The sequence below is a fragment of the Scyliorhinus canicula genome, chromosome 3 (genome assembly GCF_902713615.1).
Source record: "Scyliorhinus canicula chromosome 3, sScyCan1.1, whole genome shotgun sequence".
Classification (NCBI taxonomy): Eukaryota; Metazoa; Chordata; class Chondrichthyes; order Carcharhiniformes; family Scyliorhinidae; genus Scyliorhinus; species Scyliorhinus canicula.
Window position 1 is genome coordinate 175949341 of NC_052148.1, and position 25410 is coordinate 175974750.

General features: G+C 44.8%; 1 protein-coding gene across 1 annotated transcript in view; it reads left to right on the forward strand.

Annotated features, from left to right (window-relative positions):
• The window catches only part of antxr2a (ANTXR cell adhesion molecule 2a), a 281083-nt gene extending 255886 nt beyond the window's left edge, over positions 1-25197 (forward strand). The window contains exon 17 of the mRNA XM_038791794.1: positions 23288-25197. Within this exon, the coding sequence (XP_038647722.1) occupies positions 23288-23326 (39 nt within the window). The 3' untranslated portion in view covers positions 23327-25197. The remainder of the gene's footprint in view (positions 1-23287) is intronic.
• The last annotated feature ends 213 nt before the right edge of the window (positions 25198-25410 follow it).

Genomic DNA, 25410 nt, shown 5'->3' on the forward strand with positions numbered 1-25410 from the left:
GCACCTCTCCACACCCAGCATCCTCCTCACTACTTCCAAGGTAGCCCATCCCAACTTTTAATACTGCCCCCCCCCCCCCCCCCCACACCCACTCCAACTGGGAGCCATCTTTATAGTCAGGTGTGTGTCGTGGAGCGGGAATTCTCCCGATTTGCGGATGAAAATCCAGGCCACTATCTAAATACAGGTTTTTGTTGGTGTTAAAACTAAAGGGCTGAACTTTCACTTTTGGGGCAAAAACAAAAGTTTGGATTGTTTCCACGTCCGAAACCTGTCCCCAGGGAAATCAGCCTTTGGTTGGAATTTTGACCAGAATGCCTTTCTAACTAGCATGATAACAGGTTCGCTTTTCAATTCAGAGTGACAGATGGGCTCCCAAAGCTGGAGGGCCAATCATAGGCCTTTCTGGCTGAGAGGACACTACATCAAGAAGGTGCCCTCTCGTCACTAATTAAAATAATTTAAATCGAAAATACAGAAATCAGCGAAGCCTCCACTGGAAGTGGATATGCAGGTAGGAGCCCCTCTACAAGGTGGTTTTGGGATGCATCCCACTCAGGCAGACAAGGGAGGACCTGGAGATCTGTCATCCACATCCACTGAACTCCAGGCAGTTGAACTGTCCCTTCATAACACGGTGAAACTGCAGACCGAATGGAAAGTCACAGCCAAAATCCATTACTTTCCCTTAACAAGGCTCTTAGTGAGACTAATCGCCTGCCAAGCGGATGGGGGCAGGCGACCTTCGAGGGTCCAAATCTCCATCGGCCAAATTTCAGCCCTTAAGGGTGTGATAAGAAATTGAATGAAACTTTGATGGTGTCATAAGAGTTTCAATATGTCTGACTGCCATTACAATTGTTGACAAGTTGTCTCAGACAGTAGCATTCTGCAGAAAAAGAAATTTAAGATGGGTTTTCTGACTCTTTCACAATAGCAAATTTGTTTTGTTTTGTTCTCTGAGGGCAACGTATTATTTACATTGCCTCTACAAGAAAATATGTCAATTTACACAATGAAAGATCGTTTAAATTGCTGGAATCTGGGTGTTATAATAAGTAAATCAAAAAGTGGTTCCAAAATCATTCCTCACGTCTATAAATGATCCATGGGACAGTATAAAATTCATGACATTATTAACCCTCTGAAGGTTTCTTTAGTTCAAAATGGCCTCCAAATGAATCAAATCTCTCGTCTACTGCCGGTTAATATTGATTCTAGCATGCATACAAAAGCTATTGATATCAAGATATTTACTACTGCTAAGTAATTTAATTGTGCAGTATTCTAACTGATGTGGCCACAGAACTTAGAACTTTATCCATGCTACAGAGTCACAAGAAAAAAAAATCAAAACAAAATTAGCTCTGCATTCCAGTTAAACAGAATCAGAAAAAGATGACAAACAAAATCTGCTCCAAAAGATTTTGTTTAAAAAGTATAAGATCATCCTGAATGGATTCTGCATGTCTAACCGTCAAGCCATTTGTTTTTATTATATCATGACCAGATCCTGTAACTTGTTTTTAGTACAAGTTTTTAGTACCAGGATAAAATTAGACCATGGTTCTAGAATCCATCCATTCTGCATGGATCTCCCATGAAGATGGGCGAGCACATCTGCAATCAACATGACACACCAAAGACAAATGGACAGCAAACATCCCTCCCATGCCATAGATCAATAAGCCACTGACATTCCTGTAATCCCATGTGAGCAGGAGTAGGTAGTTCAGTCGCTTTGAGCCTTTAATGCTATTCTGTTAGATAACCGCTGATCTGTTCCTGAAATCCATCTACCAGCCTTTGATGAGCTCCCCTTTACCTCACAAAACTATACTGATAACGGTCATAAAAATTTCAGTTGACCCAGTGACCACAATTCTTTTGGGGAAGTGAGCTCCAGCTTTTCACTGCCTCTTGCGTGAAAAGGTCCTTCCTCATTCCACTAACATCAGCATTACATTCCCTTTTTGATAACTTTTTGTAAGTGTGCACAAGTTTCCAATGACTTGTGCATGCCAACACCTAAATCTCTTTGCTCTAGCGTTGCTCCTAGTCTCTCTCCATTGAGCAATTATTCTGACTTGTCTTTTTTGGAATCAAAGTGGATGATCTCATATTTAACTATATTGAACTCCAGCTGCAATAGTTTTGCCAGCTCACATATTCTGTTTACCTCTTTGTAACTTCCTGCTTCCATCCTCCGAACTTTCATTTGGAAATGTGGATGGATAATGCTCTATTCATTGGTCCAGGTCATATATATATATAGATCTGGGGAAAAGGTCATGTGAGGAATAGTATCAGTGTGTTTCGGAAAAGGGAGGAAAATACTGCAAGGCAAAACAGTGGATCCATACACAAATTTAAAAGGAGCCTTTTTGCAAGATCGGACGTAGGGTTTGAGTGCTGTAAATGCAGCACTGCAGATGGGCATCAGATTCTGTCAATGCATAACACTTAAAAAAAAGAGTTCTGTTTGGAGGAAAATGCATTCTTGCAGTACAAGGTCACATCTCGATTCTGCACATGAAATCAACAACTTAGTACATTTTAATTTGAATGCTGAATGCCATCTTTATGTGCTGGAAAATACTTTAGCAATGAATTCATAACATTTTCAGCTATTTCTTCCTCCCTTAGACATGATCTGGGGTTTATCATTTTTTTTAACCTTGGTAATCCTTGGAAAGAGTGAGTGCACTGCAGTCATTTGGAACCTGTTGGATCTGGGCTCCCTATGCTGAAAATCTGCCTCGATCGCATTCATGCATTAGTGCCATCTGTGCCTGCTGTACCTTCTGTGAGGTAACCGTGGCCAATCTACTGGCTGCTATCTGAAAATAGGTTGGAAACAGCAAGGGCCCGTGCTCAGAGCTGATACACGGCCGCGTCGTACATTTGCAAGGAGGAGCACTTAAGCATCACAGCAGTCCATCAAACAGGAAACATCTGCACCGCGCATCTTCCAGTTATCCACCATCAGAAAAAAAGGGGGATATTTGCACTGCAAGCAAACCGATCATTTTACTTTTATTTCTTGCTTTTGCACATTAATGGGAGTCCTTATAATATCAAACATTTAGAGCAGAGAAATTAATTGTCTTAGTAATTTTGAAGGCAGTTTATTGCCAAATCTAATAGCAGACAAGAAAAGGTTAATAAACTTCTGGCAGGGATCGCGCTGGTTCAAATAAAAGCCACATCCTGTCTTCCCTTGCAGATGTCCTAAAACTTCTGTTGCAGTCACCGACAAGGCTTTGTTCATTTTTTAAAAAGATAATTATTTACCATATTTCCCACATAAACTTACTTAGAACATAGAACAGTACAGCACAGAACAGGCCCTTCGGCCCTCGATGTTGTGCCGAGCAATGATCACCCTACTCAAACCCACATATCCACCCTATACCTGTAACCCAACAACTCACCCCCTTAACCTTACTATTAGGACACTACGGGCAATTTATCATGGCCAATCCACCTAACCCGCACATCTTTGGACTGTGGGAGGAAACCGGAGCACCCGGAGGAAACCCACGCACACACGGGGAGGACGTGCAGACTCCACACAGACAGTGACCCAGCCGGGAATCGAAACTGGGACCCTGGAGCTGTGAAGCATTTATGCTAACCACCATGCTACCGTGCTACCTGATGTTTGCATTGGATGAAAGTCACAAACATAAAATGTCGGCAGAAGGCAGATTTTATCATTCCATAATTTAAATAATCTAGTTCCGATGAAAAACATTGAAGTTGTACATGCCTTCTATTTGCACCATATGAAAAAATGCAGCAGATTTTAAATTAATTATAAAAGAGCCCGTCTACAAGATACTAATGGAACACTTTAGGGTCACTGTCATAATATACACCAGTATATGGTGCAGACACATATTGATGAACATACACTGGGACCAATCAACATGCACAAACACCGCAGCCAATCACCAGTTAGAATACATACACTATAAAGGCAGAGGGCACCACGGTTCCCGCTCATTCTGGGTGCTGCCTCTGAGTGGAACAAGAACTCATCAAGTCTAGCACAGACTCTCACCATGTGCTGAGAGAGTCAACTGGTTCGGACAGGCTCTAGTTTAAACTAGCATCATTTAAACCTGCAGTTCTCGCATGTCCATTAATTAATACTTAGTTAATAAAATAGAGTTGAACCTTCCTCAATGTTGGTGGTATATGTTCACCTCGCAAGTCTACACCATCCAACACTTCAGCCACAATATGAATGGGCAACACACTGGTTGGGCTTAGCACTGCCAAACAGAGAGTAGCAGGGAGGCAGTGCAAGGGTGATAGCATGGCACTCCCAAGGATCAGGGCTTAAGGGGGGTGAAAGAAGGGGGCATGAAAGAAGAATGGAAGGGGTGTGTGAAGGGTGGGGAGGGGTGCAGGGCAGGCAATTAGGGGCCTCTTGGAGATTGATGGAGTGATGGGTGGGGTGCTTAAGGGGGTACCTGTAAGGGAATATGGGGGGCCTGAAGAGGGGGGCACCCAGGGATCACATAGCAGGGTGTCTTCACTTGTGGTGGGGCTGTGGAGCATGCCCATGTATGTGGGGGGGGGTGACATTCCTTTGGATGGGGGGTGTGGGGGACCCACAAGCTTACAGAGATGATGGCAGCCTTTTAAAATAGCGGCCAAGCGCGAAACTCCCCAGGACTCAAAAAAGTGACGAGGAGCGCGATTCTCGCCTAAAAAGGGAACAAAGTCCCATAGCGATAGCGATTAGCTGCGTATTTCCCGGCACTCGCAGTACCAAGAAACACATGGCTATTCAACGCGACTCACGTTGTATAAGAGATCCAAATGGGGAATGTGTGGTCAAGGCAGCACATAACCCCACTTTGTACAGTGGGGAGCTCCGTTAGCCAAAACTCCTCAGTGTAGCAAGAGATCAGGATGCCATTTGTCAATGGCGTCCCGATTTCCGAGGCCCCAGGAACAATCTCTGACCTCACCGCAGCCCGAACGCGCTATGGGATTTTTGATTATAATCCGCAACCCCACAACACCCACGCAAGGCACCCCGGCCCGATTGCACACACGTGGAAAATGCCACCTTGACAGTGCCAACCTTACACCTTGGCAGTGCCCGTTCCACCTGGCAGTGCCACCTGGATACCTTGGCAGTGCCAGGCTGGCACCCAGGTGGCACTGCCAGGGTGATCAGGTGGTACCGGCAGTGCCAGGGCACCACCCTGTCCAAAGGGCATGCATCCAAGGGTGTCTGATCCCTTGGGAGACCCCCACGAGTGTGTGGATACCAGTGCTGAATGACGGTTGCCTAAGGTCTCTGAGGTGAATGGGACAAATCCCAAAGCCTCAGGAATCTGCACGTTAGAGTGAGGCGAGCTGTCCCACTCTAATATGCAGATTTGTCAAAAAGTGATCCCGCCCCAAGATCGCGTTGGGTCTCGCAAGGAGTTGCGAGCCGGGTAGATCCCGGGAGCGGGGTCTCCCGGCTTTCTTCGGCCAAGCTGCGCCGCAATGAGCTCTTTTTCCAGTGCAGAGTGGCCATTGGATCAAAGTGGCATTTGATAGCAGTGGGGAACTTGCCGGCAAGAGTCGACGGCAAACTCCCTGCAAAACCCGCCACAAATTAACTTTGCAATGTTTTCGTTAAATTCCGCCCTTTATTTCACCTATCCTTGGATCATCAGAAAACTTATTGTTCTCTTTCTTTGTAAATAGCTGAGGCCCAGAACTGATCCTCGCAACACTCCAGTCACAGACAGTCAACTTGAAAATGTTCCACTTGTCCCGACTCTCTGCTTCCTATCCAATAACTAAATCCTCTATCAATATCAATGCTAATATATTATCCCCAACTCCATGAGCCCCTGTGCATCAACCTTTTATGTGGCACCTTATTAAATGTATTTTGGAAATCAAAGTATCTATTGGTTCCCTTTATCTACAGTCCTGGGTACATCCTCAAAATCTCTGCTAAATTTGTCAAACACGATTTTCCCCTTTTGTGAAACCACATTGACTCGTTCATACCATGCTTTTCCAAATACATTGTTATGACTACCTGAATAGATTCCAGCATTTTCCCCGATGTCCGATGTCAGGCTAGCTGGCCTGCAATTTCCTGTTTTTTTTTTTTCCTCTCCTTCCGTACTTGAAAAGCAGAATTTCATGTGCTGGAGCCATTCCTAAATCTGGGGAACTTTGAAATATTTTACTGGCTGTTAAATTCCAGTCGTATATTCCGGTCCCCCGTTGGCGCCAGGGTTTCCTGGCGACGAGGGGTGCTGTCAACATGAAATCTCATTGACAAAGGCTGGACCAGTAGTTCCCGCTGGCGGGCTGCTTTCACCGCCAAGAAACACACGGCGGGAGGGTGGATAAGTGCCGCTCTCTATATCTATTTCCTTTAGAACCCGAGTTTGTAGGCCATCAGGTCCGAGGGATTTATTGGATTTTGGACCATTGATTTTATTCAGCACTTTTTCTCGGTTGACAGCACCTTAATTTACTCACTCCTATTAACCCCTAAGTTGCCCTTTGTTTCTGGTGTGCAGGTTGTGCCTTCTACTGTGAAGACAGACGAAAAATATTTGTTCAGTGTCTCTGCCATTTTATCATTGCCCACAATAGTTCAGTCGCTACATCTAAAACATCAATGTTTAATTCCGCTACTCTCTTCCTTTTCATACACTTGTAAAAGCACTAGAAAACTGTTGTTGCATTCTGGTTAATTTACTGTCACATTCTATTTTTTCCCTTTCTGTCAACCTTTTGGTGGCCCTATGTTTGTTTCTAAAACACTCCCGATCCTCAGACTTACTAGTATTCTTTGCAATATTGTAAGCCTCTTTTAATCCTTAACCTCTTTTTAAAAAAGCAACAGATGGATCTTTCCAACAGAATTTTTCAATGGCATGTGCTTTTTTGTTGAGCGTTTTGAATTGCTTCTTTAAATGCTTATGAACATGTGAATTATGGGCTGGAGTAGGCCCCTCGAGCCTGCTCGCCAGACAGTAATGTAGTGGCTGATCTGATTGGAACCTCCTGCCTGCCCGGATAACCTTTGACTTCTTTGTTTATGAAGAATCTATCTACCCCTGCTTTAAAAATGTTCAAAGACTCTGCCTCCACTGCCGAAGGGAGTTACAAAGATTCACTACCCTCTGTGAGAAAATAATTCTCCTAATCTCTGTCTTAAATAAGTGACCTTTTAAATCTTAAATAATCCCTGCTATTTATATGGTGTAAGGTATTATGGTATAAAATGCTATTATACCATAATACCTTTAAATGTATTTAACCAATTGACCTTAGCCAGTCCTCCCCTTAAACCTTCGTAATTGGCTCTGATTAAGTTTAAGATTAAGTTAAGATTTAAGTTTGTATTTGGAGTATGTCATTTTCAAACTTAAATGTGGAATCCATTGTATTATGAGTTGTATGCCTCAGTGAGTCTGGGAAACCGTCACAAAAACATTCTACATACATGTGAATTGCGCTTTCACGTATCTGATCGTCAGTCCAGAAGTAAAACACTCGAACACGTCAGTAACGAATATTCGTTTATTTACGGCCGGGACAAATCTCTAAGCAGTCGGGTAACTACCTTCGAGAAGTGCCAAAATCCCAGAATAAGGACTGTATTTTTATACATTTTACAGCTTAGGGGTGGTCCCCTTAAATTCCTAGATACACCTATGATTTGGCAAGGATCCAGAACATGTACATATATGGAATTATTCTTCGAGGTCGGGAGGTTATTTTTGACATAATCATTAGCACAAGTCTGTTACAAAGGTTTTTGTATCCCATGGCCATCTGGCTTAACTCATTCCAAAGCCCATTCCTTTTACATTTCAATGTTTATTTGTTCCAACTGGTCAAACGAGCTTAATTACGCTATCTATCTCTGCAATAAAGTAACGCTTCCCATTCATTCCATTCTTTGACTTTTTGACCTCTCTGCTTTCACAGATGCGGGTCAGAACATTAAATAGTACTAAAGCCACACTCCCCTCTTTCCATCCCATAACCTTCTGACATCTCTGCTTTCACAGATGCCGGTCAGAACACGCTCCCTTTATTTCATCCCTTGACCTGTTGACATCTCTTTCACAGAGCTTTTCAGAACTGTTATATTAACCCTATCAGCGAAGTTCCAAATGAAATCCACTTCTACATTCCCCCCTTTGATCATTCCATGATCACATAACACTCAGGATACTTTAGATGGAAATGAGAGCGAGGCGGAGGTACTCCTCCTCTACTAGGCTCCGGCAGGATGCCACTTCCTCATATAGGTCAGGGGTAGGTGGAACCAGTTTTTCGTTTTCGTCTAGGGCGGATCTCTGAAGCATCTGTGGTAATGCAGTGGCACCCAAACGGTTGCATAGGCATTTCACACCAGTAGCTATGATACAGAGCAACAAACAGATGGTAACGAAGATAATGAGCCCATGGAACAGGTAAGTGGCCCAAGAATTGGACCACTTCCAGCTCCACCAGTCAGCCTGACCGGCGAGTCGCAAGCGCTGTACTCCATCTCTGAAATGGGTTACCAGACGCGTGATATTCTCTGAACTGTCTGGAATATAACCCATTCAGCCGTCTGTTCGATCGAGAAAGGAACAGATATCAAGGGAACGCCTCCATGGGCATGGGTCGGGACCTGTGTACATACCCAGCAAGAGGAGACACCCACTTTCTTAGCATAGACATAGGACATAAACAGAAATGAATTTGCCGTTACATGGTGCGTTGCCCGCTTCCTTCTGGAAGGCGAGTAGGGGTGAGTAGTCCTTGATGGTAAAATTTGTACCCTGTCCTTATCAATGCACCGGTGGTTCCACCTGCATGTGCGGCGATTGTACATTAGAACCATGTACGTAATCAGGAATTGGCGCTTCTGGTCGTCGGGAGGAACGGTGGTCGGGCAGTTTCTGATAGCGGTGGTGATCCATCGGAGATCTGTCGTTGTTCCACATCGTGGGGTTCCTTCCCGGCACATGGGTGGGTGTCGGCTTCCGTACAGGCATCTCCTTCTTTCGGATGCAGTGAGAGAGAGCAGGGTGACGAGTATTGTGACGGCGAAGAGGGGCCTCATCCTGGTACTCGTGTTCCTAGGACTTAAAGGAAAAGTTTAGAACATCATGGATACTTAATTAACTTACAATGGTGCATATGTACCCATGCGTTCCGGCCCTCCACTTTTACTGCAGTGGGGGTAGTGAGTAGAACCTGTAGGGGACCCTCCCATCGAGGTTCCAAACCTTTACGTGTCCAATTTCGAATTAGGACATAATCCCCAGGGTTGATGGAGACGTCATGAGTAATGGAGGGGACTTCTTCCTGGGTGGCACGAACTCGGGAGTGTAATCCTTTCAAAATTCTAGTTAGTGTTAATATATAATTAGCCATCTCGGTAGTCATGTAATGGAATTGAACATTCCGTGGAACACTGCTGTCCCAAGGCGTTCGAAAGGGTCTGCCATATAGTATTTCCGCTGGGCTTAGGCGAGTTTTTCCTGCGGGGGTGGCACGTAGCTGGAAGAGTGCTAAAGGCAGGAGTTTGAGCCAAGTGGCCCCAGTGTCTGCTTGTAGTTTAGCGAGTTTAGTCTTTAGAGTCTGATTAGCCCTTTCCACCACTCCAGCGGCTTGTGGTCTGTAGGCACAATGAAACTGTTGCTTTATTCCTAGCAGAGCACAGAATTCCTTATTGATTTGACCTATGAAGTGGGGACCATTGTCAGAGCTCAGCCGGGCTGGAATTCCAAATCGCGGAACAATTTCTCGCATTAACGCCTTAACTACTGTCGAGGCCTTGTTATCCGTAGTCGGGTAGGCCTCGATCCATTTGCTAAAAGTGTCCACAATGACTAACACATATTTATAGCATTGACATCTTTCCAACTCAATGTAATCCATTTGTAGGGTCTCAAATGGACCCTCAGGTAAGGGGGTTGTGCCAGGATCACAGGGGACGGCCTTACCGGGGTTGTGCTGTTGACAGATTAGGCACCGACTGCTAATTTGTTGGGCCATTTCTTGCAGTCGTGGGTGCCACCAGCTTTTTAACAATATGTCCCCTGTGGCACGAGCTCCACAGTGAGTTGCAAAGTGTACACATTCGGTCACCCAGGCTGCTAATGCATCGGTCATACATCTTTGTCCTACCGGGGTGACCCACAGCTTATTTTCGATATCATATATACATCCTAAGTTTTTCCACATATTTACAGCAGTTGCAGGAGCGTCCTCCTGCATTTGGATTATGTCAGCAATGGTTGGCATAGGTTTTTCAGAGGGAAACTTTTCCGGGGGGGTTTTAGTCTGCCTCATCATTCTGGGCACCATTAGTTTGCCAGATTTAGAAATTTCTTTTGCCTTCTCGTCCGCTCTCCTGTTGCCCGTTTCCACCAGTCCCGTGCCTTCTGTATGCGCTGCGCATTTTATCACCGCTATCTTGTCTGGGAGCATAAGGGCCTGCAATAACTGTGTTACTAACTGCTGGTGTGAGATGGGTGTACCAGCGGAGGTTAGAAATCCTCTGTTTTTCCATCACCGTCTTGATCGATGATTGCATAGCCAGATTGTCTATCCCCCCTTTCGCCGACGGAAGAACTTCCATCGGTGAAAAAGGAACAATCTGCACTTGGGAGGGGTATATCGGAGAGGTCGTCTCGAACCGAGGAGACTTCTTGCAACAGTTGCAGACAGTCATGAGTTGGGTCGCGCATGTCTGTGGGAGGATGCGTCAAAAAGTCAGCAGGGTTGATAGTGGTGCAGTGGGCAAATTGGACTTTCGGGTTATTAAGGAGAGCAATCTCATATTTGTTCCCTCTGGAGATCCCCGTACGGGCCACCAAATGTGAATTGCGCTTTCACGTATCTGATCGTCAGTCCAGAAGTAAAACACTCGAACACGTCAGTAACGAATATTCGTTTATTTACGGCCGGGACAAATCTCTAAGCAGTCGGGTAACTACCTTCGAGAAGTGCCAAAATCCCAGAATAAGGACTGTATTTTTATACATTTTACAGCTTAGGGGTGGTCCCCTTAAATTCCTAGATACACCTATGATTTGGCAAGGATCCAGAACATGTACATATATGGAATTATTCTTCGAGGTCGGGAGGTTATTTTTGACATAATCATTAGCACAAGTCTGTTACAAAGGTTTTTGTATCCCATGGCCATCTGGCTTAACTCATTCCAAAGCCCATTCCTTTTACATTTCAATGTTTATTTGTTCCAACTGGTCAAACGAGCTTAATTACGCTATCTATCTCTGCAATAAAGTAACGCTTCCCATTCATTCCATTCTTTGACTTTTTGACCTCTCTGCTTTCACAGATGCGGGTCAGAACATTAAATAGTACTAAAGCCACACTCCCCTCTTTCCATCCCATAACCTTCTGACATCTCTGCTTTCACAGATGCCGGTCAGAACACGCTCCCTTTATTTCATCCCTTGACCTGTTGACATCTCTTTCACAGAGCTTTTCAGAACTGTTATATTAACCCTATCAGCGAAGTTCCAAATGAAATCCACTTCTACATACAGACCTTCCAGATCTCTTTGCCAATTTGATTGGCCAAGTCTGTATGAAGATTAAAGTTCTCCACAACTATTACAGTGCCTTTGTTACAAGCTCCAATAATTTCTCGTTCAATGCTCTGCCATGGTATAAGTACTGTTACGTGCGCCAATAAATTATTCCCACCAGGGTTACCTGATTCTTGCTATCTCTACCTATAAAGAGTCTACATTCTGATTTTCTGAGCCAAGATCCTTTCTCATTAATGTTCTTATGTCATCCTTTATTATCAGGACAACCCCTCCTTTTCCATTCTGTCTGACCTTTTGAAAGGCTGTGTACCCTGGAACATTTATTTCCCTACTTTGATCACATGTAATGGCGATAAGATGTAAATATTTTATCTCTACTTGTGCCACTAGTTTATCCATATTATTGTGGATGTTCTGCACATTCAAGTAAGTGACTTCAATTTTCTTTTCTTTACTCCTATTCCTTGCTGTCCACTCCACTATTCCTGTTAAACTTTCTGTCCCTCCCAGTCCAACCCTTCAGCTTGTCTTTATGCATGCCGTTATACTTTTCTATTGCCTCAAGTTTAGTTTTTGGATTTCTAAATTACCCTTCACCTGAACTCTCCTCCTCCGATGTCAGTTTAATGCCATTTTTCCATCTCTGATATTATTTGCTGGCACACTCTTATGTTTGTACAATCTGTCTCTTCCTGTCACATTCTGGTTATCATTACTCACATTCTTACCCTGCACACCAACATTGTCCTTTCTCTTTAACATGCCAGATCTCCCTTCAAATGAACCCTCCGGCCCCAAAATGATTAAGTTTAAAGCCTGCTCAAAAGCCCTAGTCAAACTCAGCAGGACACTGAATCACAGAATTGCAGAATAGCACAGTGCAGAAGAGGCCCTACAGCCCATTGATTCTACACTATCACATGAAAGACACCTGACCTGCCTATCTAATCCCATTTGCCAGCACTTAACCCATAGCGTTGAATGTTATGAGCTGCCAAGTGCTCATCCAGGTACGTTTTAAAGGATGTGAGGCGACCTGTCTCTACCACCTTCCCAGGCAGTGCATTCCAGATAGTCACCACCCTCTGGGTGAAAAAGTGTTTCCTCAAATCCCCCCTGCTAAACCTCCTGCCCCTCACTTTAAACTTGTGTTCCCTCGTAATGGACCCTTCAGCTAAGGGGAACAGTTGCACCCGATACACCCTGTCCATGCCCCTCATAATCCTGTACACCTCCCATGCCCCTAATAATCCTGCACACCTGGCCCCAATGCAGTTCAGGTGAAGGCCAGCCCAATGGTACAGCTGTTTTTTTCCTGAGGCTCAGTAAGGACGCTGTGGTTGAGGTGTGTCACCTGTATAATGAAGACCTGTGGATCGATTTTAGTCCTTTTTTTAAAAAATCATAGAATGTAGGTGTCACTGGTGAGGCCAGCACCTGTTGCCCATCTCTAATTGCAAGTGCCCCATGAATCAATCCCATTCTCCCACGCTGATTTTCGAGCCATGCATTCAACGCTCTGATGGTATTTACCCTATTCCAATTTGCTCTTGGTTGAGATAGCAATCCAGAGTTTATTACCTTTGTGGTTCTGCTTTTTACTTTAGCCCCTGCTGTAACATTTCAAGTCACTGGAATACAGTCACATATATTGGCACTCTAAAGTTTAATCTGAATCAATAAATGATATGACCTGAATTAGATTTCACTTGTTCAGGGAAAAGTTGTATTGTTTTGTGAACAACATGGCGATAGATTTTCCTTCCTTTGTTAATCATAGGAAACCAGGTTGGAGTGAGTATTAAATAAATAAAGGAGATTTTACCCATGTAGATTATGTGGATGCATCTGTTCAGAAGTATTAGACTGGCCATTCACAGTTTATAAATGTTAGTCTTAAAAAAAGAGACAAGTGTAAAGTTGTGAGATGCTGGGAAAAAGTACCAGTACATTAAACTAAAGAGAAGTCATTGACCCGAAACATAAATTCTGTTTCCCTCTCCACAGATGTTGCCTGACCTTCGGAATATTTCCCACATTTTCTGTTTTTATAAACCGTTAATCGTACCTGTTTAGTGCCGCTCTGAGCGTCTTACAATACCAGGAATATGTTGGTGGAAGGAAAAGTCCAGTTGAATTGGCTCAGTGTTATTAATGAGTTCATGCTGCAGATGATGCCTGTCAAAAGATGAGTGTTTAACTCCAAATCTGGTGTTTGAATAACAAAAGCAAACAATTGTGGATTATAAACAAAGCAATTAATACTATAGGAGATTTCCAACCAAGCATATGGGCATAATTGTGATCAAAGACATGAAACAGGATCTGTGAAAGCAACAGGGGATTTATTTTCCTTCTTTTGCTAATTGTAGCAAAAGTTGAGTATAAAGTGAATAAAGAAGATTATGAACCACAGCAGCGTCACATCTACCCATGGGTCACTATAATAGAGTCAAGTACGGATGAAAGAGTGGAGCCTGAATCTCAGTAAGGAGGCTGTGATTCAGTTATGTGACCTGTACAATGAAGACCTGAAGATCGATTTTAATCTACTTTTAAAATTTTTATCGTGGAATGTAGGCATCGCTGGCAAGGTTAGCATTTGTTGCCCATCCCTAATTGGCCTTGAAAAGATGGTGGTGAGCTGTCCTCTTGAACAGTTGCAGGCCATCTGGTGATTTACTGGGCGGGGATTCTCCGATCCTGCGGCCAAGTGTTGACTCTGTCGTAAAAACGCTGTCGCGTTTCACGATGGCGCCAACATGCCCTCAGGAGCAGCGAATCTGACCCCTACAGGGGGCCACGCCGCTCCAGCTGCCTACGCCAGTGTCAGATGGGCGCCGTGGGTCTGCGCATGCGCAGTGGGACCAGCACCTATGCGCGCATGCACAAAGCCCCCCCCCCCCCCCCCCCACACCAGGCCGCCTCCGGACACGTGCACGTTGAGGTCCTGCCGGGTAAGACCACACGTGTTACAAGACCTTGTTGCATTTGGTCCTATATGTTGCCTGTAGTTTTGTTTGGTATTTGGCCAACAGATTCTTCATTTTGTGCACATTAGCCCCGAGTTTGCCAGGACTGAGAGGTTAGTTTTCCAGAGCACTGACAGCCTTTGGGCAGCATGGTAGCTTAGTAGTTAGCACAATTGCTTCACAGCTCCAGCGTCCCAAGTTCGATTCCCGGCTTGCATCACTGTCTGTGTGGAGTCTGCACGTTCTCCCTGTGTGCTCGTGGGTTTCCACAGGGTGCTCCGATTTCCTCCCACAGTCCAAAGATGTGCAGGCTAGGTGGATTGGCCATGCTAAATTGCCCTTAGTGTCCAAAATTGCTCTTAGTGTTGGGTGGGGTTACTGGATTATGGGCACAGGATGGAGGTGTGGGCTTGAGTAGGGTGCTCTTTCCAAGAGCCGGTGCAGACTCGATGGGCCGAATGGCCTCATTCTGCACTGTAAATTCTATGATCAATGATCTTTAATCTGTTGTTGGAAGTTTCCATTATTTCAGCGTGGACTGACATAATACTCATGCACAAATGAATAGCTGTATCGTAATACAATTTGTTTGAAATTTGAAACTCCCAATTGCACCAAACACAGCACGTGGGCCTGCCCGTCTGATTTAAAGCAGCTTGGCTCCAGGATTTCTGAAGAGGTCAGAGGATTCCGCAGGTGAGTGGCCAGAATCTTGCTCTGCCCACAACCCTTTCTGCCTTTTCCAAGCCTTTCTGAGGAGCTTCAGGGTCAATGTGTTCTTCTTTCCAGTTTTCCCATTGTGTCATAAACATTTCAATGATGATTGTGCACATGGTCTCTGTTAACTGGCTTCTTAGTTGAAACAGTAGAAGTGGCTGTTCAGCCATGACATTTCTTCACCAATCTGTGCCATTGCAGAACAGTGGGCAGGCTTGAGGTTTCGTTATCCATTCTTGATTGATTTATAGTTGCCTGCAAACATTGTCAAAAAATTGTTTATTTAATTTATTCCTGGGATGTGGATGACGTGAGCCTGGATTAATTGTTTAGTCCCAGTTGTCCTAAAAAGGGGTTTGTGGGTCTTTAATGATTCCTTTTTTCAACTGAAGAGCATGCTAGGGCACTGGAGAAGGAAGCAAGAATGCAATTTTTGATAGGCACCCACCTCTTTAATGGTGGATATATGGACATTAGGACCTTGAAAATTGGATTGTGGTCTCCATGTGTGTCAGAAGGACTCGCAAGATCTTCAAGCCTTTTGTGGGGCATTCAGCACACCTGACTGGGATCACCGGGCACCTATTTAATATATGTAAATGAATGATCTATTCTTCTTTCATCTCAAATACCATTCTGAACATCATAAGCATGATAGTTGCCAGCTCTAGAAAAGATCAGCAAATCATGACAGGAACGGTTGACAGGGTGTTATTTCTAACATTGCATGCAGGGATTCGCCGGTGAATCACTGTTTTGTTCATTTTGACTGCTGGTGTACTGCTCCTGCTGGCTACTGTACCTGGTATCACATTTTCCATTGAGTGTCAGGCTGTGTTGACAGTGAAATCTTGGCTGTCGGTTTTTAGTTGGAAGGAGGAGGTGGATGCAGAACAGGGCAATCGACTGTGCATGCCTGCATGAGGCAGGAACCAGATGCACTGTTCACCAGTGCCCTTAACTTCATCTCCTTTCTTATGGAGGCTGTAAAATGTATAGATAAGGCTCAGGGCTTGGTCAGGATCGCAGTCTTCCCTCATTAGTAGGGGATCTTCAGTTTCTTACAGATAGCCCAACACAAGGCACTGAAGTATACGTGCACCAAAGGGCTTCTACTTCCTGAAGATACAGTCAGCGTCCTATTATAGGCAGACCAGTGCCCAGTATATTAGCAGCGATAATGCCTTCACCCTGTGCCAATCTCAATTCCTACTCTCATGAAGACCATCAGGTCAGAGCCTGGCTACTTGGAATAAAATTCTCAATTGGAGTCTTACCTTCGCATCTCTGGTCAGGTCTTGAATTTCTTTTTATACTGTTGCCAGGCATGTAATGTGAGCTTCTTGGCATTTATGTGCTCTGCTACCTTTTCCCACCATTGGGCTGTCAGGCAGCACACCATCTGCGGGGAACAACAATGCTTTCTTTCTGATCCGGTCCTTCAACAAGACCTCAAGCGTACTGCCGCAGAAACGGGGGACTCCAGCCACAGTTATTTTTCAGCCCTCAGCAGCGATGTCACTCAACATTTTGCAACAGAACCTCCCTTTTCAGAGGTGCAGGAGGCCGTGAAATCTTTGGAGCCTCATTGAATTTCTACTTCTCCCTCCCAATGTCTGAGCTTCCAGTGACAAGCATGAATAATACTGTCAGCCATTTGTCTTCTTACAACAGTTGAGTAGCTTAAATAACCAAATTCTTAACTTGATGTAATAAGTATAACCAAAGGCAGGTTTGCCATTCCATTATCAGAAATAGCTATAATGCTACAACACCCTTATTTGTGGCTGGATATTGTGGAGTCCTTGACCATAAAATCATAACAGCTTTAGGAACATTCATAAGAGATCACGTCACTGTGCCTAAGTGACTATCCAGTACTTGTGCCACTAGTGTGTGTCCACGGGCGGCACGGTAGCACAGTGGTTAGCACAGTTGTTTCACAGCTCCAGGATTCCAGGTTCGATTCCCAGATTGGGTCACTGCTGCTGCGTGCGTTTCCTCAGGATGCTCCGGTTTCTTCCCACTGTCCAAAGATGTGCAGGTTAGGTGGATTGGACATGCTAAATTGCCCTTAGTGTCCAAGAAAAGGTTAGGTGGGGTTACTGGGTTATGGGGATAGAGTGGAGGTGTGGGCTTAATTAGGGGGTGTCCTTTCCGAGGGTCGGTGCAGACACGATGGGCTGAATGGCTTCTTTCTGCACTGTAAATTCTATGATTCTCAGTGAAGAATTGCAGTGTAAGCAATAAACATTACTCAGGTAAAAAAGTTAGGAGCGATTTAACAGAAACGTTTCTAAGTGTAATTTCACTTGGGTTTGCTGGGTGTTCCTTCCCGGTTCTCTCAGTGAGTACCTCACTGCTATCTAACCCTACTTAGGGCGGGATTTAACTAACTGGAAACAATCCCACAATGGGCGCATTTAGCTTGTGTTTCCTTGTGCTCGCAGAGCTGAGAAACACAACACTATAAAATGGCAGCCAGGTTAGTTAGGGGGCCACAACAGGGAACGCGTGGCCGTGGCCGCACCATAACCTAATTTTGTGCACTGAGGAGCTCCGCTCACCAGAACTCCTCAGTGTAGTGAGAAATGGCGTCCTGATCTCTGGAGCCACCAAAACTATCCCAACATCCCCCCCCCCCCAAGCCCCATGCACTATGGTAGGGTCCCGCATCGCCCACAAGACCCACACCTGGCCCGATCAGCACCAGGCAAAAAAGCCTGCTTGGAAGTGCCACTTTGTACCCTAGCAGTGCCCCTCCCAGCTGTCAGTGCCACATGGGCACCTTGGCAGTGCCAGGATGGCACCAAAGTGGTACTGCCGGGCTGGATCACCATGCAAAAAGTGTCAGTTTGGTAACCTGGCAGTGCCATTTCCAGCTGGCAGTGCGACCTGAGCACCTTGACAGTGCCAGTCTGGCATCCCGTTGGTACTGCCAGGGTGCCAGGCTGGCAGTGCAGGGTAGCACCAGCAGTGCCACGGTTCCACCCTGACCAAATTGTATGCACCTGGAGGCCTCTGATCCCCTGAAAAATCCCCATGAGTGCCATTTGTCTGGTCCCCGCTTGTAGAGACCAGCATTGAATGGTGTTTGCCCAAGGTCTCCAAGCCAAGGGTAGATCCCAGCGACTTGTGTACCTCAGGAAGCTGCATACTAAAGTGAGACTAGCTGTCTTGCTTTCATATACAGATTTGGCAAAAAGTGATCCCACCCTAGAAAGTGAAGGCAGCCCCTATATCTGTTTTTTTCTAGGAAACACTTGAGAATAAAGAGGCAGTCCTTTTAACTTGGCATATTTACAGAGGGTCAAAGGGTACAGATAGGATCACTTTCACTTTATTATGGAAAAACCGTTTTGCCGCCGGGTGCGAATCTCAATTTTCCTCCGAGCTGAGTGCATTACATGCATGTAATTGATTATTATTTTCAAATAAAGGTTAAGACAGTAAAGCAGGAAGTTATAGGGTAATAATTTCTACAGCAGTAATTAGCAAATTCCGCAGAATTCATAGATCCCTACAGTGCACGATGGGCATTCGGCCCATCGTGTCTGTACTGAACCTCCAAAAGAGCACTCTAACTATCCCTGCAATCCCGCGCATTGATCATGGCCAATCCACCTAATCTACACATTTTTGGACTGTGGGATGAAACTGGAGCAGCTGGAGGAAACCCATGCAGACATGGGGAGAACGTGCAAATTCCACACAGTCACCCGAGGCCAGGGCCCTGGAACTGTCAGGCAGCATTGTTAACCACTGTGCCGTCCATTGTTTGTGCACATGTTTGATTATGAAAAATAGAAAAATTATTTATCAACTACTGTACTTGTCGCAACAGCCAAGCATATGCAACGTAGAGAAGAGTCATACGGACTGGAAATGTTAACTCTGTTTCTCTCTCCACAGATGTTGCCAGACCTGCTGAGTTTTTCCAGCATTTTCTGTTTTTATTTTAGATTTCCAGCATCCGCAGTATTTTGCTTTTATATTTGTAATATAAGATTGCATCTCATTCATTTAATCACTAATTGGTAAAGGCCCAACCTGTTCAACCGTTCTTCATAAGATAAAGCCCTTCATCCCAGGAATCAGCTGAATGAACTTCTCTGATACTCTTCTGATGCAGTTCATAGAATCATAGAATCCCTACAGTGCGGAAGGAGGCCATTCGGCTCATTGAATCTGCACTGAACCTTCGAAAGTGCATACAACCCATTTCACTCAAGGTATATATTCTTTTCAAATAAGGAAACCATGGCCATAATCGAAGAGCCTCACCGGGCCTGACTCAGTGACTTGATAAGGCCGGTAGATCTCACTAAATCGTGTGATCTAATGAGATCTCGCGAGATGCCACAGTCTGGATCCCGCCCTCAATGGATGTGATAAACGTGGACCAGGCTTAACGATTACACTTTGGGGGGAGTCTCCCATGAGATTGGAGGCCCCCAGGTGGTCGAGCTCTAGGCAGGGTGGTATCCTGGCCCTCCCGATGCCATCTGGGCACCACTGCCAGAATGGAACCTGGGCAGTGCCATGGTGGCACTGTCAAGCTGGACTGCCAAGGTGCCCAGGTACCAGGTGCCCATGCCGGGGTTTGGGCCCAGGGGTGCCCTGACCTTGTGAGTTGGGGGGAGGCAAGTACCCCCTAATCAGTAAGTTAGGGCATTGGGGGGGGGGGGGGGGGGGGCGGGGAGGTCGGAAGGCAGCGGTGGCGGGGTCGAGAAATCATGGCGCCATTTAAAAATGGCACCCTGATCTCTTCTGTACTGACCAGCTCAGCTCGTCAGGAAATGGAGGTAAGTGCACCACGGCAGGGTGTTCCTCGTCGCAAACCAAAAAACCCAGAGGACCTTTAATAATGGGGTCTGTGCCAAGAAACACACCATTAAATGTGCGGAAAAAGGGACTTTTGTTTTTCCATTGAATTACGCCCCAAAACTGTACTCGGTTATCCAGATGTGGTCTCATCAAGACCCCATGCAGCTACAGTAATAATTTCCTAATTTTAAATTCATTTCTCTTACAATACATGCTAACATTCCATTTGCATTCCTATTCACTCGCTGTACCTGCCTATGAACTTTTTGTGATGCATGTACCAGGACACTCAGATCCCTCTGTACCTCTGAATTCTGCAATACCTGTCCATTTAAATGTATTTAATATATTTAAATAGTAGTACTCATTCAGCCACCTCGCCCTCCGCTGAGTTGACACACAAACCATCTTTGTACAGTGGCCTGGCGGCAGGCCTTCATGGCATATCATTCCCCACATGCTGGTCTCAATTCAATGCTAACCTCCAGGATGCGTGCAGTTACAATGTCTAAGCTGGTGGCTGAGAGTACCGGATCAGATGGCAGAGTCTCTTTATCAGTGCTCCCTCTTTGCTCTTTTTCCTCTTGGGGCCCATGTGGCTGGAGAGGCAAAGGTCTTGAGGTGTCTGACATAAAGAATTCAGAAGAGGAAGGTTGGTGGGTGGGGTGTGAAATAAGAGGTCCATGGTCACAGCTTAGCAGCATGCTTATCATGACAATGGGGCGGCACAGTAGCATAGTGGTCAGCACTATTGCTTCACAACGGCAGGAACCCAGGTTAAATTCCCGGTTTGAGTCATGTCTGTGTGGAGTCTGCACGTTCTTCCTGTGTCTGTGTGGGTTTCCTCTGGTGCTCCGACTTCCTCGCACAATTCCCAAAAGACGTGCTTGTTCGGAGAATTAGACATTCTGAATTCTCCCTCAGTGTACCCGAACAGACGTTGGAATGTGGTAACTAGCGGCTTTTCATGGTAACTTCATTGCAGTGTGACAATAATAAAGATTATTATCAAATACCAGGATGAGGGTGAGCTGGGGGTTGAGAAGGGGCAGAAGGCAGAAACAACTCTGCTCCAAGCAGCAGCTGATGCCACAGCCCCCATTGCATGCCCTGAGATGCCGACACACATGTTAAGTATGCAGGGTTCAGGCAATGCAGATGTCACTGTTCCCTTGCTGTTTCTGCTCTGCTCCTTTCTAATGTGTTTCATCATGTCCTGCAAGAGAGAGGCAGAATTGCAGCCATTCTGCTAAACTTTGGCTCGGTAATGTGTCCACCTCAGTTGAATAGCTGCCGGTATGTGGAGGCAATGAGAGATAGGTGTGAGGCTGGGAGAATTGGTAGTTATGTAAGGATGAAGTGGAGTATCGTGATGCTAAGCCTGAGTCCTGAGAGTGTTGCTGGGTGAGTGATAATGGTGTGGTGCACTGCACAATTCGAGGGTATAGTGGGAAGGACACATCAGGTGATGATGCATTCACTTTGACCACTTCATGGGACCATTGGACTTATTTTGGCACTGTGGCCAGGTCTTCAGGTCCAAATGCTGGGAATTTCCATCCCTGGCCCTCTGCTCCCACTTGTTTCTGAGGGTGGTCCTTGAGGATCTCCTAGCCACCCCCAGTGCAAAAACATGACCTCACTCCTTCTGCTTACCCCTGCCACTAATGCCACATCCATCACTCTGGAACCCTCTAACTACCCTGGGGTTCACTTTACAATCATTTCTGCACTTCCCTTTAAGATCCAGTTAGCTTTTAAGAAGGACAGGCTTGCTGGGCCACATCATTGCACCTCTACGTATAATTCCTACAGTGCAGAAGGAGGCCATTCAGCCCATGAGTCTGCACTTACCCTCCGAAAGAGCACCCTACCTAGGTCCACCCCCTCGCCCACTCCGCCCTACCTCCTGCATATCCCTGGATACTAAGGGGCAATTGAGCATGGCCAATCCACCTAACCTGCACACCTTTGAACTGTGGGAGGAAACCGGAGCACCCAGAGGAAACCCACCCAGACACTGGGAGAACCTGCAAACTCCACACAGACCAGGCAGAATCGAACTCCAGTTCCTGTTGCCGTGTGGCAGCAGTGCTAACCACCATGCCGCAGGATCAGCACACAATGCTGCCAGGAGCTCTGCTGTTCACAGAAGTTGCAAGCAGCATGGGGAGCAAAGAAGCAGCTTGGGGAGCAGCCACAGAGCTGCTCGGCCCAATACTGCTGTCAGTAAAACCAGGTGGGGAGACGAAAATTGAGTTATGTCCACCTTGATTCCAGTGAGCACAAGCAAGACATAACTGGTGACTCACCCACACAAGAAGCAGAGGAGCCCATGTTCTGGCCCAAAAACCTCTGAACAAAATCAAAAACTGCTTTGTTAAATAATGCACTTTGTATTTAAAGATGCACAGACATTTTCTATTTGGATCTAGTGTTGGTATTAAATCCTTCCACTTGATTGTACCATGGTTCAGATTCAGAGGCAATTTCCTTCTACTCATTCCAAAATATACAGACATTGAAAAGAGCACCCACCTCCTCCTGGTTCACTATAGTATCTTCACTTTTCGTGCTCACGTTTCCTCTATTTCTAATTGATGCTCTAAATGTGGTTGATGCACACCACGGTCTCAATGTTGCGTTAGGGGTGCTTTCAACCATCAGGTGAGACTTTGAGCTCAGCCCAGGCTGGATCTGAAGCCAGGTCACTGAGGTGAATGGTCAGTGATGTGCTTACTTGGCCTTTGAAAAGTCACCTTCGATACTATTGTGTATCTGTTACTTTCCTGCGATTTTTACTTTCATTGCATGGAGACACATAATGGAATGTCAACTGTAGCATTCAGCAAAAGTGACAGGTACAACTCAGAACATGATGGTATCATTCGTTTTAACTTCAGGAAGCTCCATGTTAAGTAATGTTAAGTAATGGCAATGAAATCAAACCCACTAACAAGTAACATTAGCTAATGGGAGTTCAATCCATACTGTGAAACATTGTAAAGGACATTTGCTTGCTGTGGCTGAATTATTTATTAGATAAAGAACAAAATAATGTGAGGAAAAATGAAGGTAATTAGCACACTCAAAGGTTGATGACTATTCTCATTTCCATTGTCTGTTAATAGCAGTTAAATTATATCTTCACATCAAATTGTTTCTTCAGATAATTGCCATTATTTTTCCTTTGCTTTACAGGGCCGCTGCATAAACTTTAGCCGAGTCCGGGCACAGTAGAAATTATGAAGCTGGAGCTGCTTTATTTTCTGTACTACCTAGAATGACGAAGGGTTCTCTACTTCCAACAGACATCGATAATCTTCTATTAGAAAAACGTTGGGGGAAATAATGCCATCGTCATGGTGCATTTTGCTATCTCGCCACAAAACTGCAGCAAGAGCAATGCAAATTACCGTTCAATCTACCAAGAACTGTACAGCGATAACTTGACCGATGAGCTACTTCTCTCCTAATCACCGGCCCAGAGTAATGGCACAACAGCAATGGCACCAAGTGAAAATGAACCATTCCCCCACCCACCCCTCCCGAAATGAAATCCATCGATTCCAGGCACTTGAAGTCACTTTGAACTTTTTTTTTCCCAGTCTGAATGTAGTCTGACTGTTATATGCTGTTTTGGGTAATCACATTTTACAGACAAGAGTGTATTGTTAAAATCGACTCTGTTAGCCACAGGCGGAGCAGCAATCCCACCAGGCCTACCCGGTGCATAAGTTCATTGCCTTTCGGCGATGTCACATCACAAAATCTTTCCAACTTCACCACTTTACAATGCCTTGCGGGAGTCGTCTGACTGAAAATCTTGTCATTTTTCACTGAAAAGTGCACACGCATGACAAAATGTAGACAGGATGCCCCAAGGTATGGGAATCAGCGAGACTTTGCCCTTTAGTTTTTGAAGACACCTTTCTTTCATTATGCACCGGGAAAGGAAATTAATAGAGCGTTATCTTATAGCAGTACTGCCTATAACCAAAGATCTTTTGCAGAAATTGAGACATTGGTGCTCTGAGGCCTGATATAGTAGCTGGTTCTGGTGCTTTGCCATTGCTATCATCCTGTGTTCAGTAGCTCGTAACGTGTCATCCCATTAAAGCATATTCATTGATCTGCGTACTTCTATTTAACAAATAAATAAGATAAAATAGAGCAGCACTATTACAACCCAAGGTTGTATAGGCTGGTATCCCCCCATTCTTCAAATCTCCAAGGGCTTTACTATGTCACAAGCCAGCAACTCTCTTTGCATGAGAATTTCAAAGTTTAATTAATATAATTAAAGGCAACAGCAAGCAGCAGCCTGTGAAGATTTTGCTCATCTTTTTTATGCTTTTTGACATTGAATGACCTATTACTATTTAAGCTTTGCTTGAATTTTTAAAATATACTTTGCACTCGTTACTTCGAAAGAGAAAAAAAGGTACCCATGATTGTAACCAAACAATGAAGTTATATTATCCTACTGCAGCCCCTTTTCCAAACATTGAGGAAAAATATATTTAATGATTTTTTTTTTCCAACCGCCTTGTCAAGACGACGATCCCAAATGATGTCAGTATGAGCAGAAACACTGTGGGGGAGAAGAAAGCAGCAGCTGAGAAAAAGCTCGAATGATGCAGTCACTTTCGATACTGTACATGAAATGCAAAATGGATATTCGAGTCGAAACCTGACAAAGCGCGCCTGCTTTGATGTGAACTGGTATAGACAATGACCAGTGGCTGGGTCAGTGGGATGTCTCTCTGCGAGCAGGGAAGCTTATCAAATGACACTAAAAATAAGTTCAACAACCATCACATTTGAGAGAACAGGCGCACATTTCACATTTGGTGGGCAAGCAAGTGCGCGAGATGGGAAGAGCGATTGTGAAAAGTCCTGGTCTAATTATGCTTTTGAGCTGTTCATCAAAATCACATGGGACATGAATATTTCCCTTGGTTTACATGCAAAATTTATGATGTTGCCAAAAGAAGCTCTGTGTATAACCACTTGCTTAATCTTTTGCTCATTATTATTTAAGGTAATGGCAAAATTGTAAGTACTACCTATCAGTATGTAGTAAAATAAAATTTTCTAGAAATTTTGAATGCTTGATTTTTATGAGATGATTTACACAAAATGGGGGAGCTTCAGAATCTATAGAATTGGGTTCTGTATCTGTGTTTTTAATTGAAGCATCACACTGTTTTCCAAAGTCCCCCCTTTTACTTAAGGACCTTCTCCATCTAGCCAAAGCTTTGTGCACACTTGAGATTACACCAATTTAGAACAAACTAGATTAGTTTAATGTTGCACCGATT